Source organism: Paramormyrops kingsleyae, chromosome 7 (assembly GCF_048594095.1).
Source record: "Paramormyrops kingsleyae isolate MSU_618 chromosome 7, PKINGS_0.4, whole genome shotgun sequence".
In the NCBI taxonomy this organism is placed as follows: Eukaryota; Metazoa; Chordata; class Actinopteri; order Osteoglossiformes; family Mormyridae; genus Paramormyrops; species Paramormyrops kingsleyae.
In genome coordinates this window covers 5,327,049-5,340,981 of record NC_132803.1, presented here as the reverse complement: position 1 = coordinate 5,340,981, position 13,933 = coordinate 5,327,049, and the positions used below count along the sequence as shown (strand labels likewise).

The following is a 13,933-nucleotide window of genomic DNA, read 5'->3' as shown; positions in this document are numbered from 1 at the left end:
ATGCCGGCATCTGCATACTGTTAGCCCTATAGTGTAGATCTTCTTATGACTCCAGATCCAGAAATTTACAGAAATTATTATGATGACAGAGTTACTTTAGTAAAGTTAAACTATGTTTTTCCTCTAGATGAATAAGAAAGAAACTGAAATAAAGTTTACTGATTCTTCCATTATAATCTACATAACTTTCCAATATAAATAGAAGTATTAAATTAAGGATATTGCATTTGTTTATTTTTTGTAATTTGCGAAGGATTACAAAAATGACATCCAAGCCATTATTTACAATCCCAAAATGTGAGAAATGGAATTATTGATATTCCCCTAAGCTATTGTTGTAATTAGATGGCTGCGTGAGCCAGATGTCTTGTATGGTCAGGATTTCCAATACGCTACAACATTACTATGCTGCCAGATATATATTTCTACATGTCCAGAGGGGAAACAGATGGCTTCTTAATCAACTAGAGGATTGCAGACCATTCAGAAGGCAGCTATCATCTTGTTCACCTTATCTGTCTCTGAAAGGTCCAGAGGTACACTTGATTTTCACTGTGTAGGACACTCAGGCCCATCTGATTCAAAATCTTTTTGTTGATCCGAATGAGAACCGAAGCCTAAGTGGGACATTTTTACTCAGCCCTGACTGTTTAATTTCATGTGTTTCCTTTGGGGGATATGTCACTTTCCCTTTCCTTTCAGTATGATATATCCTTTCCTCATACATAATTTTTTACATTGTTCAAGATGACTCATACAGACATGAAAGTCAATAATGGTTGTCAGTTGTCTGCTCACCCTGAGAATTGTCTGGAGATCACCTCTGATAATGCCAGTGGCATACTTTCAGGACAAAAGCTTCAGAATGTTGAGTAACGAATTCCATATTTTACACTGAATGATATAAACAGTCTACCTTTTTCAACTGTTACTCAACATTGTCCTCGAAATCTATTTTCAATGACACAAACAGTTCTGAACTTCCCAGTGTGGTGAGACACACTTAAAAAAAAAGGTCTTTGATATGAGGACAGTACGTTATGAGCATTTAGTTTACCTCAGCTGGTAACTATGTGGCCTGTCTCCCAAAAGGTTTGACTCACTACAAATAGTCTGTCCCATTGACCTCCAATTAACTCAGGATCACAGTATTACCGCAGTGCCTCTGGGAAACGTGGCCCTGGGTGGCTCAAGCCAGCACATCTTCACACTCCTGCTAGTTCATGCTATGCTTATATATAAGTCTGTTACCTGGATCTCACTATTTTAGGGGTGCACAGCTAGGGCCCGCCGGGACCAGGGTGTCCCGGGGGGCCCTACACATCCCGGGGATGTGTAGGATTCATCGTAATTAGTTACACGTAAATAGTGGGACTGCCTCAGTAACCAAATAATTACTCTAGTGGAGCAATACGAAGCTTAGCTGATGGAATCCCGGCCTACGCCCTGTTCCCTGCAAGGACCGGAGCACTTGCCTGCTCCGTAATTAGCCACAGCCTTTCGATGAGGTGTGTACAGTACCTTGGATGAATCTTGTTCTCAAGCTCCCAGATTAGAAATGTCACACTATTAAACAGGCCATTTGCAGTTAATGGCCTTTATAGGTGGCTAACTTCTGCCTGTTCATAATGGAAGGGCGTCATTCCTCGAGTTATTTAACCACTTAGGAAAACTAGTACTTTGCTTGGTTTTCTGTTGGGTTCGTTCATCTCTTTTTACTTTTTTTCTCTGCAATATTTTGGCTTGGATCCATCCACGTTTTCCTATCGCAAAGCTCTCGGCCTATTTTTATCGGCTCAATATGCAGCAGAGTTTAGGGAAGGGAATCCATTACAGCGTGAAGCACAGCTTGGGCAGCCTCGCTTGGGACACGGTGAGTAAGTGGCAGATAATGTGGCTGCCACACGTATCCCGTTACCGTGCCGACGGCCGCTCCTCACTCGCGCCACTTGCTGAGCTCACGGCTGTGAAACTTTACATGGCGTAACGGATAATGATGCCCAATGCAGCTTGAAGGCTTGAGCTTAATGTCATTTTTAAAACCATGCAGCATGTCTGTTTTACAACAGAAAAACAAAGCCGCATTTTGGGCTGCTGATTTTAGCGACGTTGATTTATCTTAGTGTGACAGTATACATAACAACACTTTAACTTGCACAGTTTTTATGCTCTTTTTGTCTTTTATCAGTGTAAGTATAAGTGTAACTCTGCACTGGTGGTTCAGTGGCGGATTGGACAAGTGGACTAGTTCCGTGGGAGAGATGTGTAACAGGAGGTGGTAACCAGACCAGATACCAGCAGTGAGCTTCAATTAAGTTAATTATTGTTAACTACAAACAGCAAAGATTACAGAAAAATAATAATAATAAACAATCTGAATTTTCAAAATCACATTAGTACATTACTATATTGTCTTATTTTAGAGATACATATGTATATTTATATTTAGTTTTTATTTTAGTGTTAATGCTTATTATTTAACACTCAAAATACTAACTAGTTATTAGGCTCTAATATTAATTTAACTTCATAGATTTAGTTAATATACTTAATAATAATTAATAATATAATACAATACATAATATAGATTTATTTGATTTAAAGTTCTATTAAAGCATCTTAAACCTTCATAAAATGGCATTTTTAAAACTTAGTTTTATTTACGTCACAAAAAATCAGAAATAAAAAATAATAGAAAATCATCAAAGTTGGGAAAAAAAACTGACAAATTCAGTAACTCTTCAAAAAATGAGTCAAACATTATCAATTTTCTAATTTCTCCAATTCGAAGGGGGAGACTTCCGGCCCTCCTCAAGATCGGAGGTTTGGGGAGAACCAGCACATGACCAGCTACCATCAGAGGAGAGAAGCTGGGGTACTGGCTGTTGAACTGCAGCTCCACATCACACCCCAGTACAGGCTGCCGTGTCCTCAGACGAAGAAGAAGACCCCCACACCCAACAAACCTAACTCCAAGGTTCTCCTGCTGGTGCTGCAGGAAGCAAGGCCACTGTGATTTTGCTGTGAGATCATCCCTGAGCCATCGGGAAATGAGTTCCTGGACCCTTTCAGGCCACTGCCACCATCTACCTTGTCGGTCATCTTGTGCACCTCCTTCTTGCCCCTTCTGCTCTGCATCATTGGTGGAATGTGTTACCTGATCCACAATGGCTCCACCATCTCTAACCTGCAAAGAGTGATGGGGGGGGGCACACCCATTCATGGACATATGCATCTGCAAATCAGTGATGACTGCATCCTGGGGATAGACCTCCTTGTCCACCACCACACCTTCCTCGACCTGGAAAATAACCCCCACCACCATTACCCTGTCCACAACGTCACTGTGGCAGCAGAGGAGAAGACAGCACCTAGCCTTGTCTACCATCATATGCTAGCTGCTTTCATGACCCAGCTGTCCTAGCCAAGATGAAGGATAGCTCATGGCAACTTTGTATAGACTAGCGCAAATTAAACACAATTACAAAACAGGACTCCTGCCCCCGGCTGTGTATTACAGAAGCAACACCCTCAACATGCTGGCTAGTTTATGCTGGTTCAGTTCACTAGATCAATGTAGCGGCTGTTAGCAGGTGGAAGACAAACCAGCATTCACCTTGGGGAGAGACCTGTGGCATTTCAGGGTTCTTCCCTTTGGGTTCTGCAACGCCCCTACTAAGTCCAAGCATCTAATTCCAGAGACCTGTTGCTTCGACCTGCTTGATCATGCAGCATACTACAACGATGCAGCAGCTAACCTCCGGATTGTCTTACTAGCTATCCACCTCGCCAACCTACAGTTAAATCCAGCCAAGTGCAGCCTCCTCCAGTGATTGGTGAAGTTCCTGAGCTATGTTGCTGTAAATGTGGCATCACAATGGACCCCAAGAAGGTGAAGGCGGTGGTGGCCTGGCCCATCCCATAGTCTGTGACAGAGCTGCCCACCTTCTATTAGTGCTTCATGAGGAGAGTTGTGCGCATCGCAGCCCCCCCTTCACCTGCTGGGACACAAGGGCATCCCATACCTGTGTGCAGCAGGCAGCGTTCAAACAACTCCAGGTGACATTCATCTCTACTCAACCCTGCTGTCTCTTTCGTTCTGGACACTGATCTCAAACACCCAGGGAGAGGGGGTTATTGGGAGAGGGGGTTACTGGGAGAGGGGGTTACTGGAGAAAGGGTAATTGGGTACTATAGCTGCTGCCTGAGCAGGACAGAAAGGAACGACTGTATCACATGGTGCAAGCTGCTGGCAATAGTTATACGACTTGGTCATTTTCTCTTCACCTCTTTGGGAGCCAGTTCCAACTCTGGACCGATCACACCATGTCAACCTGGCTCCAAAACTTTAAGGAACTGGAGGGCCAGGTGGAGAACTGGCTGGGAAAAACTAAAACAGTCGTTTAAGATTGAGATCCAGCACAGGGAGGACCGGCTGCACCACAACACAGACTCACTGTTGCAGCATCTATTACCCCTTTCACACCAGACCCTGGCCAGAATCGGTGCTGCTGCTCGTCTCGCTTTCACACTGCACTTGGTGCTGACAGGGTAGAATGATGACGTCAGTGTGTGCGTGCTGCTGTGGGAGGGGTACTGTTTCGGAAGTGATCTGTCCTCTATGGGTTTGAGAAAACACTTCTTTACACAGCGTGTAGTTAGAGTGTGGAATAGTCTTCCTGTTAGTGTAGAGCAAGCTGAAACTTTGGGTTCCTTTAAATCAGAGCTAGATAAGAATTTAACAACTGAGCTATTAGTTGAGTTCTCCTCAAATGAGCTTGATGTGGCCGAATGGCCTCCTCTCGTTTGTGAATTTCTTGGGGTCTTATGGTTTAACATTTTTCCCTCATTTTTTCTGACTGTTTTTTCACTAGTTTTGCATTTGGCTATGGTCAATGTCACTACTGGTAGCATGAGGCGATACCTGGACCCTACAGAGGTTGCACAGGTAGTCCAACTCCTCCAGGATGGCCCATCAGTACGTGCCAATTGCCAGGTTTGTTGTGTCTCCCAGCACAGTCTCAAGGGCATGGAGGAGATTCTAGGAGACAGACAGTTATTCTAGGAGAGCTGGACAGGGCTGTAGAAGGCCCTTAACCCATCAGCAGAACTGGTGTCTGCTCCTATGTGCAAGGAGGAATAGGATGAGCACTGCCAGAGCCCTACAAAATGACCTCCAGCAGGCCACTGGTGTGAATGTCTCTGAATAAACAATCAGAAACAGACTTTATGAGGGTGGCCTGAGGGTCTGACATCCTCTAGAGGGCCCTGTGCTCACTGCCTGGCACCATGGAGCTCGATTGGCATTTGCCATAGAAAACCAGAATTGGCAGGTCTGCCACTGGCACCCTGTGCTTTTCACAGATGAGAGCAGGTTCACCCTGAGCAGATGTGACAGACGTGAAAAGGTCTGAAGAAGCCGTGGAGAATGTTATGCTGCCTGTGACATTGCTCATGACCGGTTTGGTGGTGGGTCAGTGATGGTCTGGGGATGCAAATCCATAGAGGGACACACAGACCTCTACAGGCTAGACAACGGCACCTTGCCTGCCATTAGGTATCGGGATGGAATCCTTGGACCCATTGTCAGACCCTACGCTGGTGCAGTGGGTCTATGGTTCATTTTTAAAAAAACTTGCTCCATTATTCGAATTATTCTTACTTCTGCCTTCTCCAATTCACTCCACACTGCTTTGTAAACTTTTGCTTTCCGCTCTGGCGACCTTCTGATATCACACACGCTCAACTCTGATCCAGCAGTCTTTCGGGGCCAGAAAAATGAGCTCCAGCCCTGATACATCGGCCACGCACTGCTGTTATTTTTGGTGTGAATGCAACGCCCAGGTTGGAATTTGTGCTCAGCACACGGACTGGCCCTGGTGTGAAAGGGCTATATATAGAGTCGAGTGTGGCTACTGCCAGTGGTTAGAACACAGGCAACTCAGGGAGGGTCACACCTGCTTTGGACACATCACAAGACCACCGCAGCCAGACTAACACTCACCAGGACGAATCTACAGGTACAGCAGTGAGGGGCAACTGTATCCAGGACCATTGCTCCCCAGCAGTTTCTTGAGCTCCAGGGTTTGAACTAATACCATCTAGATTAATTTCAGACAGCAGATTCCACCCTGGCACGGCTTTTAGGCTGGTTATAGGACAGCAGGGTGGCCCAAGTTATACACTGTGCTGGAACAGAGCACCACTGTGACTGTGGCGAAACTTGTCGATGAGTTTTTCAGTGGCTTTGGGGCACTTGAGGAGCTCTATAGCAACTAGGAAAGGAACTTTGAGGCTGTGGTCTTGATGGAGGTTTGCCAGCCACTGGGGATAGAGAAGACCTGTACGACTTCACTGCACCTGCAGAGTGACGGCCTCTTGGAGCGTTTCAGCTGAACACTCACTGCACATCTTGCCCTTCTCTACAGTAAGCACCAGTGAGACTTGGACCAGCATTTTCTGGTAGTCCTGTAGGACAGCAGAGTTCACACTGGTATTGCTGATGTTAGGCTGCAAACTCCATACCTCAGTCAAGCCAGTGTTTGGCAAGCTTCCGGGAGCAAGCTGAGATCCACTCCGCAGTACGTATGGGACTTGTGATATTACCTGGGGAGCGTGCAAGTGCTAACCCGGGGGGATCTGGCAGCAGTGAGGATTTGGCAGAAGCAGGTCTGCAACTTGCATTGTCAGGGAGCTCCCTTGAAGACGAGGACTAGAGTCTGGATGTACAATCCTTGCTGGTGAAAAGGAGTATCACTAAAGCTATGAGGTAATTGGCAGGGGTCTTGTGATGTGCTTCGGCCACCTGGATATACAGTATAGGTTTGGCTGGAGCCAGGGACCCGCACTGTCATGGTGCACCAGGACCGCCAGGCTGCATATCGCCCAAAGACCACACAGGCCTCAACCTCTTCAGCATCATCCACTCCCGAGCAGCTCAACTTCCCTGAAACCTACCGGGAGGCTTCATCGTCTCCCACATCACTTGTGGGACATCACTCTTAGTGATTCTGTGGGACTTGTGCTGGACTTAGGTGGGCAGGGTCTGTGTAATAACTCGGGACAGTACTGGTACCGTGCTTTCGGCTCCAGATCGGGTGAACTTCGCCCGGATTGTAAATTATGTAAATATCATGTGTGAATTTGCATTCCCGATTATCTACCGGCCTGCTTGTGTATTAGCTTAATATTGTTAGTTCCATCCATTAATGTAGCGATTACATTGTGTTGCGCTTGTGTAACATGTTACATAACCCTTGTGTCTCTCACTGCCCCAAATATCCAGCCATGATGTGTTGTTGTGCCAGTCCCCTGTATTTCCCTCATTTGGTGTGGTTGTGAAAGTGTCTTCACTGCTTGAACCACGTGTAGCGTGGTTTTTCAGGACTGCACTGTTATTTCAAATCGCTTCCTGATTCCCTGCATCATGTTTGCAGGTGGGAGACGCCACATAGTGTTTTGTGTGTCATACTGTTTGTTGAGGGGCCCTTCCTGTTAATTTTTTTTTTCTTTTACAAATTACATTTTTATCATACTAATATAAAAATTTACTCTAAACATAATAATCATTATATTTCTCATTATTATAAATTCAATATTTACAATTTACAGTTTATTATTTTTATTATGTAATAGACTTTATATTTTCCCCACTTCCTGCCCCCCCAGCTGTGAGATTCCTGCTCTGTTTCAGAAGGATGCCTGTTTAAGTCATGTCAGGGTCATGTTTTGGGGGGGGTGTGTAGTGATCTTTCCGCTGGGCCCCTGTGAAACAGCCTTAATTACTCCAATGACCCTGCTTCCTTAATTGTATGCCATTCTAGATAAAAGCATATGCTAAATAAATAAATGTAAAACTTAGAAAACAAGGTTGAAGTAATCAGCAATTACCATATTAACAGCCATAAATCTGAATTTAATTCATAATTGATAATATAATGCTTATATATGCTTTGTGAAAGTTAATCTGCTTGCTTCTACTTTACTTTCCAAAGACATTTTAGCCATTTTAATAAGATTCTTGTGAACTCAACCATGTTGACACCTACATTTGTAATGCAAAGTTATCTCAGCAAGCGGCACTGTACGCTCTGACCTCAAACCTGTAACTCTAGGAACCTGTGTTGGCATGTTTTGAATTCTGTCCCCGGGTGCATGGCTTTCCTTTTGGCACAGGGGCGATTTCCTGCTGATAAGCCTTAATTAAGGGCCCCAGATTTCCCTTCTCCACGTGGATCATTTATAACACTGGGTTTTCAACATTTTCAATCACACACACACACACACACATATAAGTGAAGTAATAAGACTACATGAAGGCAAACTGTTACCTCGCGCGGCAAATACATTATTTCAGTGGTCAGATATGCTCATCTGTTTGAATTGCTTCATTAGTTACGTTTCAGTAAAATCAAAAAAGGCTAATTATTCTCATAGGAAATAAAATTTGGACCAGGCTAATTCACAGACAGTTTTTATTTGTTAAAACAGATAGCTCTTGTTGAAGCAAACACGTACTGGTACACAAGAAAAGTTCGACCCCTCTGACAAGTCGGTATATCATCGGAATATTTTGCTTGTTAGAACTTGAAATAAAAGAGGAGAACAAAGACATTGAGTGGAGGAATGTTGACCTTGGCCTTTTTGCCCTCCTTTGCTTCAAAAGAGAAGACCTTCTCACGACAATTACTATGTAACAGCACACATACCGAAAGACTGGGATCTATTCAAAACCACACTGGACTGAATGGAAATATACTACGAATCATGTGCCTGTGGACATATATATATTTTTAAATCTCACTGCTGGGTCATGACTTCATGCATACATTTTCCAAAGCCTGAAAATTCATTAATCGACACTGCAATGTCAGAAAAACTAAATAAATGACACAATGAAAATCTACTTTATAGCCCTCAACAGTTACTTTAGAAATGGCATAATATATATTTTTAATACTATTCGTGACAGAATACGGTATCAAGACAAACTGAAACAGATTTGGTCAAAAGATATGTCAATGTTTATATTTGTTAACAATCAATGAAAATGCGTTGCCTTTTCTAAAGAGGGAAAACTAATTATATACCTCTCTCAATATGTGCAAATGGTATTTTGATGTGTACTACAATCAATATTTCTTCACACAGGTATTATTGGATTTAAGGTGGCAATTGACCTGTTAAATTCTATTTCTATGGAATCATCTAAAGGATATTGAGAGATAATCTGATACACGAAGCTATTTGACTTCATGTGTGGTTAGTAAAGTTTATTGAGCTGTCATATAGCATAATGCGTAGAACAGGATGTGTTAATAAGACACCGTCCATCTTTGGTTTCATTCAATCCAATTTCTCCAACGTCTCCTCCATATAAAGATTGCTTTGAATTATTTATTATCTCTCATTTAAATATTATATTTTGACACAGAAAATGCTCACAAAGAACAAAAATTTGATGTACTCGACTAGCCTGACTATTGACTATTTAAATCCGGTTTAAGTTTGAAGAGCAGCTAGTTGAGCTGTGATTGATTACGGCTTCAGTGAACCCAAGCTGGCCACCATGGATATCAGAAGAGGCACAACTTTGCTACTTTGTCATTTTTCAGTGTATTTATATTCTTTAGGGACATCAAAATAGCATATGTTCGATTAAACATATGGAGTAGCATAAAATGCTACATTTTTCAGTATTACGAGATAGTTGGTTCATGTAATAGAATCATACAATCATAAATTATAATGCCGTTAACTGGAATCCTACTTTTAATTTTAATTGCCTACAGCAACAGATGGTTTCCTGTTGCTGTTCTGATTTGTGACTCTGGGCAAAGGGTGTGTAATTTTCTGCTCAGCACAACATTTTGGATCCACAAAGACAGTTTAAAGGACAAGTTACATTTATATAGTTGATAAAGAATTTCAGGGCATAACACAGAGTGATTTTCCAAGAAGAATAAAGTGCAGTCAGAAAATGGGAATACAAAGAAAAAGATTGTGAAATAAATAAATTTAAAAATAAAGATAACAATATGTGAGAAATAAGATCCATTCCTGTCAGTACCCCATTTTTTTTCAATCCATTGTTCATTAAATGAATCGGTGGGTAAATTCGGTGAAACTTTTACAGTAATAATCAGAAACAAGGGAAATCCACACAAGTTTATCCTTAAACGATAATACTGCAATAAAATAAATGGTAAACTGATTTATGTCTTGTTTATATGCATTTATTACCGTAAACTGTATGGCATGCAATTTAATTTATAATTTAAATTGTCTTAAAATATCTTACAATGATTCTTCCTTAAACCCCAGACATTTATGTTTGTTCAGTGTCAAATAAAAAACATAAACTGATCATACATTAAATTGTTAGTGGTTACATTTTTTCTGACAGTATTTAAACAGTTGTTATTTATTTATTTGTTTTGAACAACAGTCAAAGGTTATACACCCAAAAGAGGCATATTAGAAAGGGTCTGTTTTTTCCCATTAAAAAATAAATAAATAAATAAATAATAATAATAACAGCACTGTAGCTATGATAATGCGTGTACCACAGTGTGAAAAAATTTCTCAAAACAAAAAACATTCCATAGACGAAGCAAAACACATGGGCAAGCGATATCGTAAAAATCATAAAAGACAATTTCAACAAAAAAAATCTTGCCCAGAACAGATTTAGATCATTATACAAAACACAAACTCCTGTGAGCCATGACACTTGTTCTTAAAAACCCAGTGTAAATATATTATTTTTACAGGTTTCACAAAGTTTATGTTAAGATACTGGATTGATATTCAATATTTGATATTCCAGTACACCACAGGGATGGGTTGGGGGGGTGCGTGTGTGGGGGGGGGGGGGGGGGGAGTTGTTTAGTCTTCTTCCGTGCATCCCAGCAACTCGACCCGCAAGGTGATCCGCCCATACCACGACCACGGAAGAATCCGCAGGAAGCGGGCGTAGATGAGCGGCTCGATCACATTCTTTCTATGCGTCTCGTTGTCGAAGTTTCCTTGGAAAATCTGTGAAAGATAACAGGGCACAGAAGGTAAAACCAAAATGCAGAGAATTTGCATTTCTCAGACCCTAACCCAAAACCACACACAGGCTGATATGCTACACGATAAGAACAATGTAATCAGTTGAAATCCATTCACTAAAAACTGTTTTCCATGCAGAAATTCTCTTCTCTCTTTTGTTCTTTTTTTACAGAGCACAGCACATCAAACTTTCCTTCGTCAGCCATTTTTTCTTCTGTTTGTCCCAGTTTGCCGATGCAATTGCAGCCGGGGCTCTGAAGAGTGTGGAAATATGCAGGTACAGTACAGGAGCGTAAAAAATTCACACCAATGCAAACCAGCACCTCCCCCAGCACGACTCCTCGCAATATTTTACATAGTCTGCTGAATGTTGTTATAAACCTACATATATGCAACAATAGTTTTATACTGTAACATAAAGTAAATTAAGGACATCATCTTTTATTGACTGTTTTGTTTTGAGATTATGCCGGCTGAAAAAGATTTTCCTTCACTTATTTTATTACTTAAGAAAAGTTCTATGAATGAGACCACTTTCTGACTGAAATGATAACTGAAAGGTGCGAAAGGATGTAATACTGTTTTCCCATCTCTGCTGTTAAAGACCATCAGGACAGTCATCAATATCTAATGGAAGGGGTTATGATAAACCAGAGAAGTGACAGAACTACTCACACACCAAAGTCATCCAGGATGGCAGAGCTAAGGAAGAAAACTCCCCTCATGCATTGTTAAAGGACATTTTTAAATCCATGGACTCACATCCTACAAAACAACATGTAATTCAACTGGGGCTTTGCAAGTCAGTCATGTGAAACATTTTAGAAACACTGACTTCCAGATTTTCACTTGTAGCCTGCAATATAGCTGAATATTTCAGGAATATCGGTATTAGAAAGAAGGAACAACATACGGAATCTTGGTATGTGTGGAATGCTACTGTAAATCTCATTTATAAATAAAATATATAAACCACGGTTAGAAAGGGCTTCACTCCCTTCACACTCAACAGCAAAGAAACATCTAGTTCTTGGTCTGTGGTTTGTCTTTGAAGTCAGAATGTTACTTGATTTTTGATTTATCTTCATTCCAGACGAAAAGATGTGTGGAGAAACACTATTTCACTACCCTGGACCCTGTTCTAAAGTTTACTTCAAGGAATACAATATTTTGACAGATTAAGGTTGATCTTATATAAAAAATGTATATACTGATATTTATATAACTGCTTTGGGGAATAATGCAAAACCTAAAATTTATGGTCAGACTAAAATAGTATATATTATATATATACATTTACACATATATACTTAACAAATATAAATGCTATATATATATATATATATATATATATATATAAACACACACACACAGACAAAATCCATCCATCCATCCATTTTCTGTAACCACTTATTCTATATATTGTTAGGTCTGGAAATATTATAATCGTTAGTATTTCTTTGATCGTGTTAATGCATGCAGAATTTTTTTGCCCAAATGGGTGAATAGTGGGAACATAATCCATAATTGAGACATACAACATTCCTTACTGGAGGAGGCCCCGGGGCAGACCCAGGCCTTGCTGGAGAGATTACATCTCTGGGCCGGCCCGGGAGCGCCTTGGGATTCCCCCGGAGGAGCTGGAGGAGGTGGCTGGTGAGAGGGAGGTCTGGGCATCCCTGCTTACACTGCGGCCCCCACGACCCGACCCCAGATAAGCGGTGAAAAATGGATGTATGGATGGTTTTACACAGCATGAAAGTTTAGGTTGTGATGTTGTACAGAAGCCCAGAATCTAGAGCTAGAATAAAAAAAATCAGCTAGCATCTCACGAAGAAGTTGATGTTTCATGGTTTGTTTAGTTTTTTTAAGAACTACTAGATGGAGGCATGCATAGGGTTAAAAAAATCGTAATTTGCAACATTTGCTTTATTTTTATTTGCTTCAAGACATTTTGCATTCTATGAATCTAACAGTGTGCAAACAAAGTAAATAAGATGGTTACAACCACAGCTTTCTGGAATTATTACCAATCCTGCAAGTGGGAACTCTATCAAACTTGAATGTTTTCTAAACTTGTTACAATCCACTGCTCTATTGGTGCTCATCTGGATGTGCTTTACACTCACCTGGGTGTATTTATATGCAAATTCTTTGGTTGTATGATAAAATCTGTTCCAACTTGGGTGTTCTTTAAAGTGAAACCTCAACACAGTATTTTATTTACTACGTGTTTTTTGTGATTTATCCTTTTTTGGGCTTATTTATGTTACCGTAGGCTTGGATGGATGGATGCATGCATTTATGCTAACTCCACCACTCTGCATACAGTTTAGATTTATAGTATTTGAGTATATAATGCTTTGGTTATTCTTCATGATTGTCTGTTGATCACATGCTAATCATTTACAATCCTCCTTTATAAAGCTGAATATTCTGCAGTAATTTGAACAGCTGTTTGAAAGCTAGGTAAATAGTTTTCATTTTATTTATTTGTGTTTTTAACACTGTATTATTGCTTTCTAATAGCTAGGCAATTGGGTTAGATTTTGCCTCATTGCAGCTTCAAGGCCAGTTCTTTGAGCAGTTCCGATTCTATCTGAAGTTTACTGTATATGCACTGGTTTTGGAGCACTTTCTGAATATCCTGCACAAAATCCAGCACCTGCTGCGTGTTTGCTTGCTCCCTTAACACGTTCTGTTCAGGTGAATCAGTGCCAGTTGGTGATTGAATGAAAGAGTCTTCCGGGATTGGTAGATGAGACTTGAGACTGGTTGGGTAAATGGTCACGGGAAATGTATGACTGCATGGTGTTCGACTAGAACGGTATCTGTTAATGAGATTGTTTTTGTTGCTCTTTATTTGTAGTCTTCAGAC

The 13,933-nt window shown here is 41.1% G+C and overlaps 1 protein-coding gene across 5 annotated transcripts in view; it reads right to left on the bottom strand.

The window, feature by feature from the left end:
* Positions 1-10,877: 10,877 nt before the first annotated feature.
* Positions 10,878-13,933, bottom strand: part of edil3b (EGF-like repeats and discoidin I-like domains 3b) — a 129,411-nt gene continuing 126,355 nt past the window's right edge. For all 5 annotated transcript variants that reach the window (XM_072714130.1, XM_072714131.1, XM_023842841.2 and 2 more), the window contains one exon: positions 10,878-11,037. In XM_072714130.1, the coding sequence (XP_072570231.1) occupies positions 10,888-11,037 (150 nt within the window). In that variant the 3' untranslated portion in view covers positions 10,878-10,887. The remainder of the gene's footprint in view (positions 11,038-13,933) is intronic.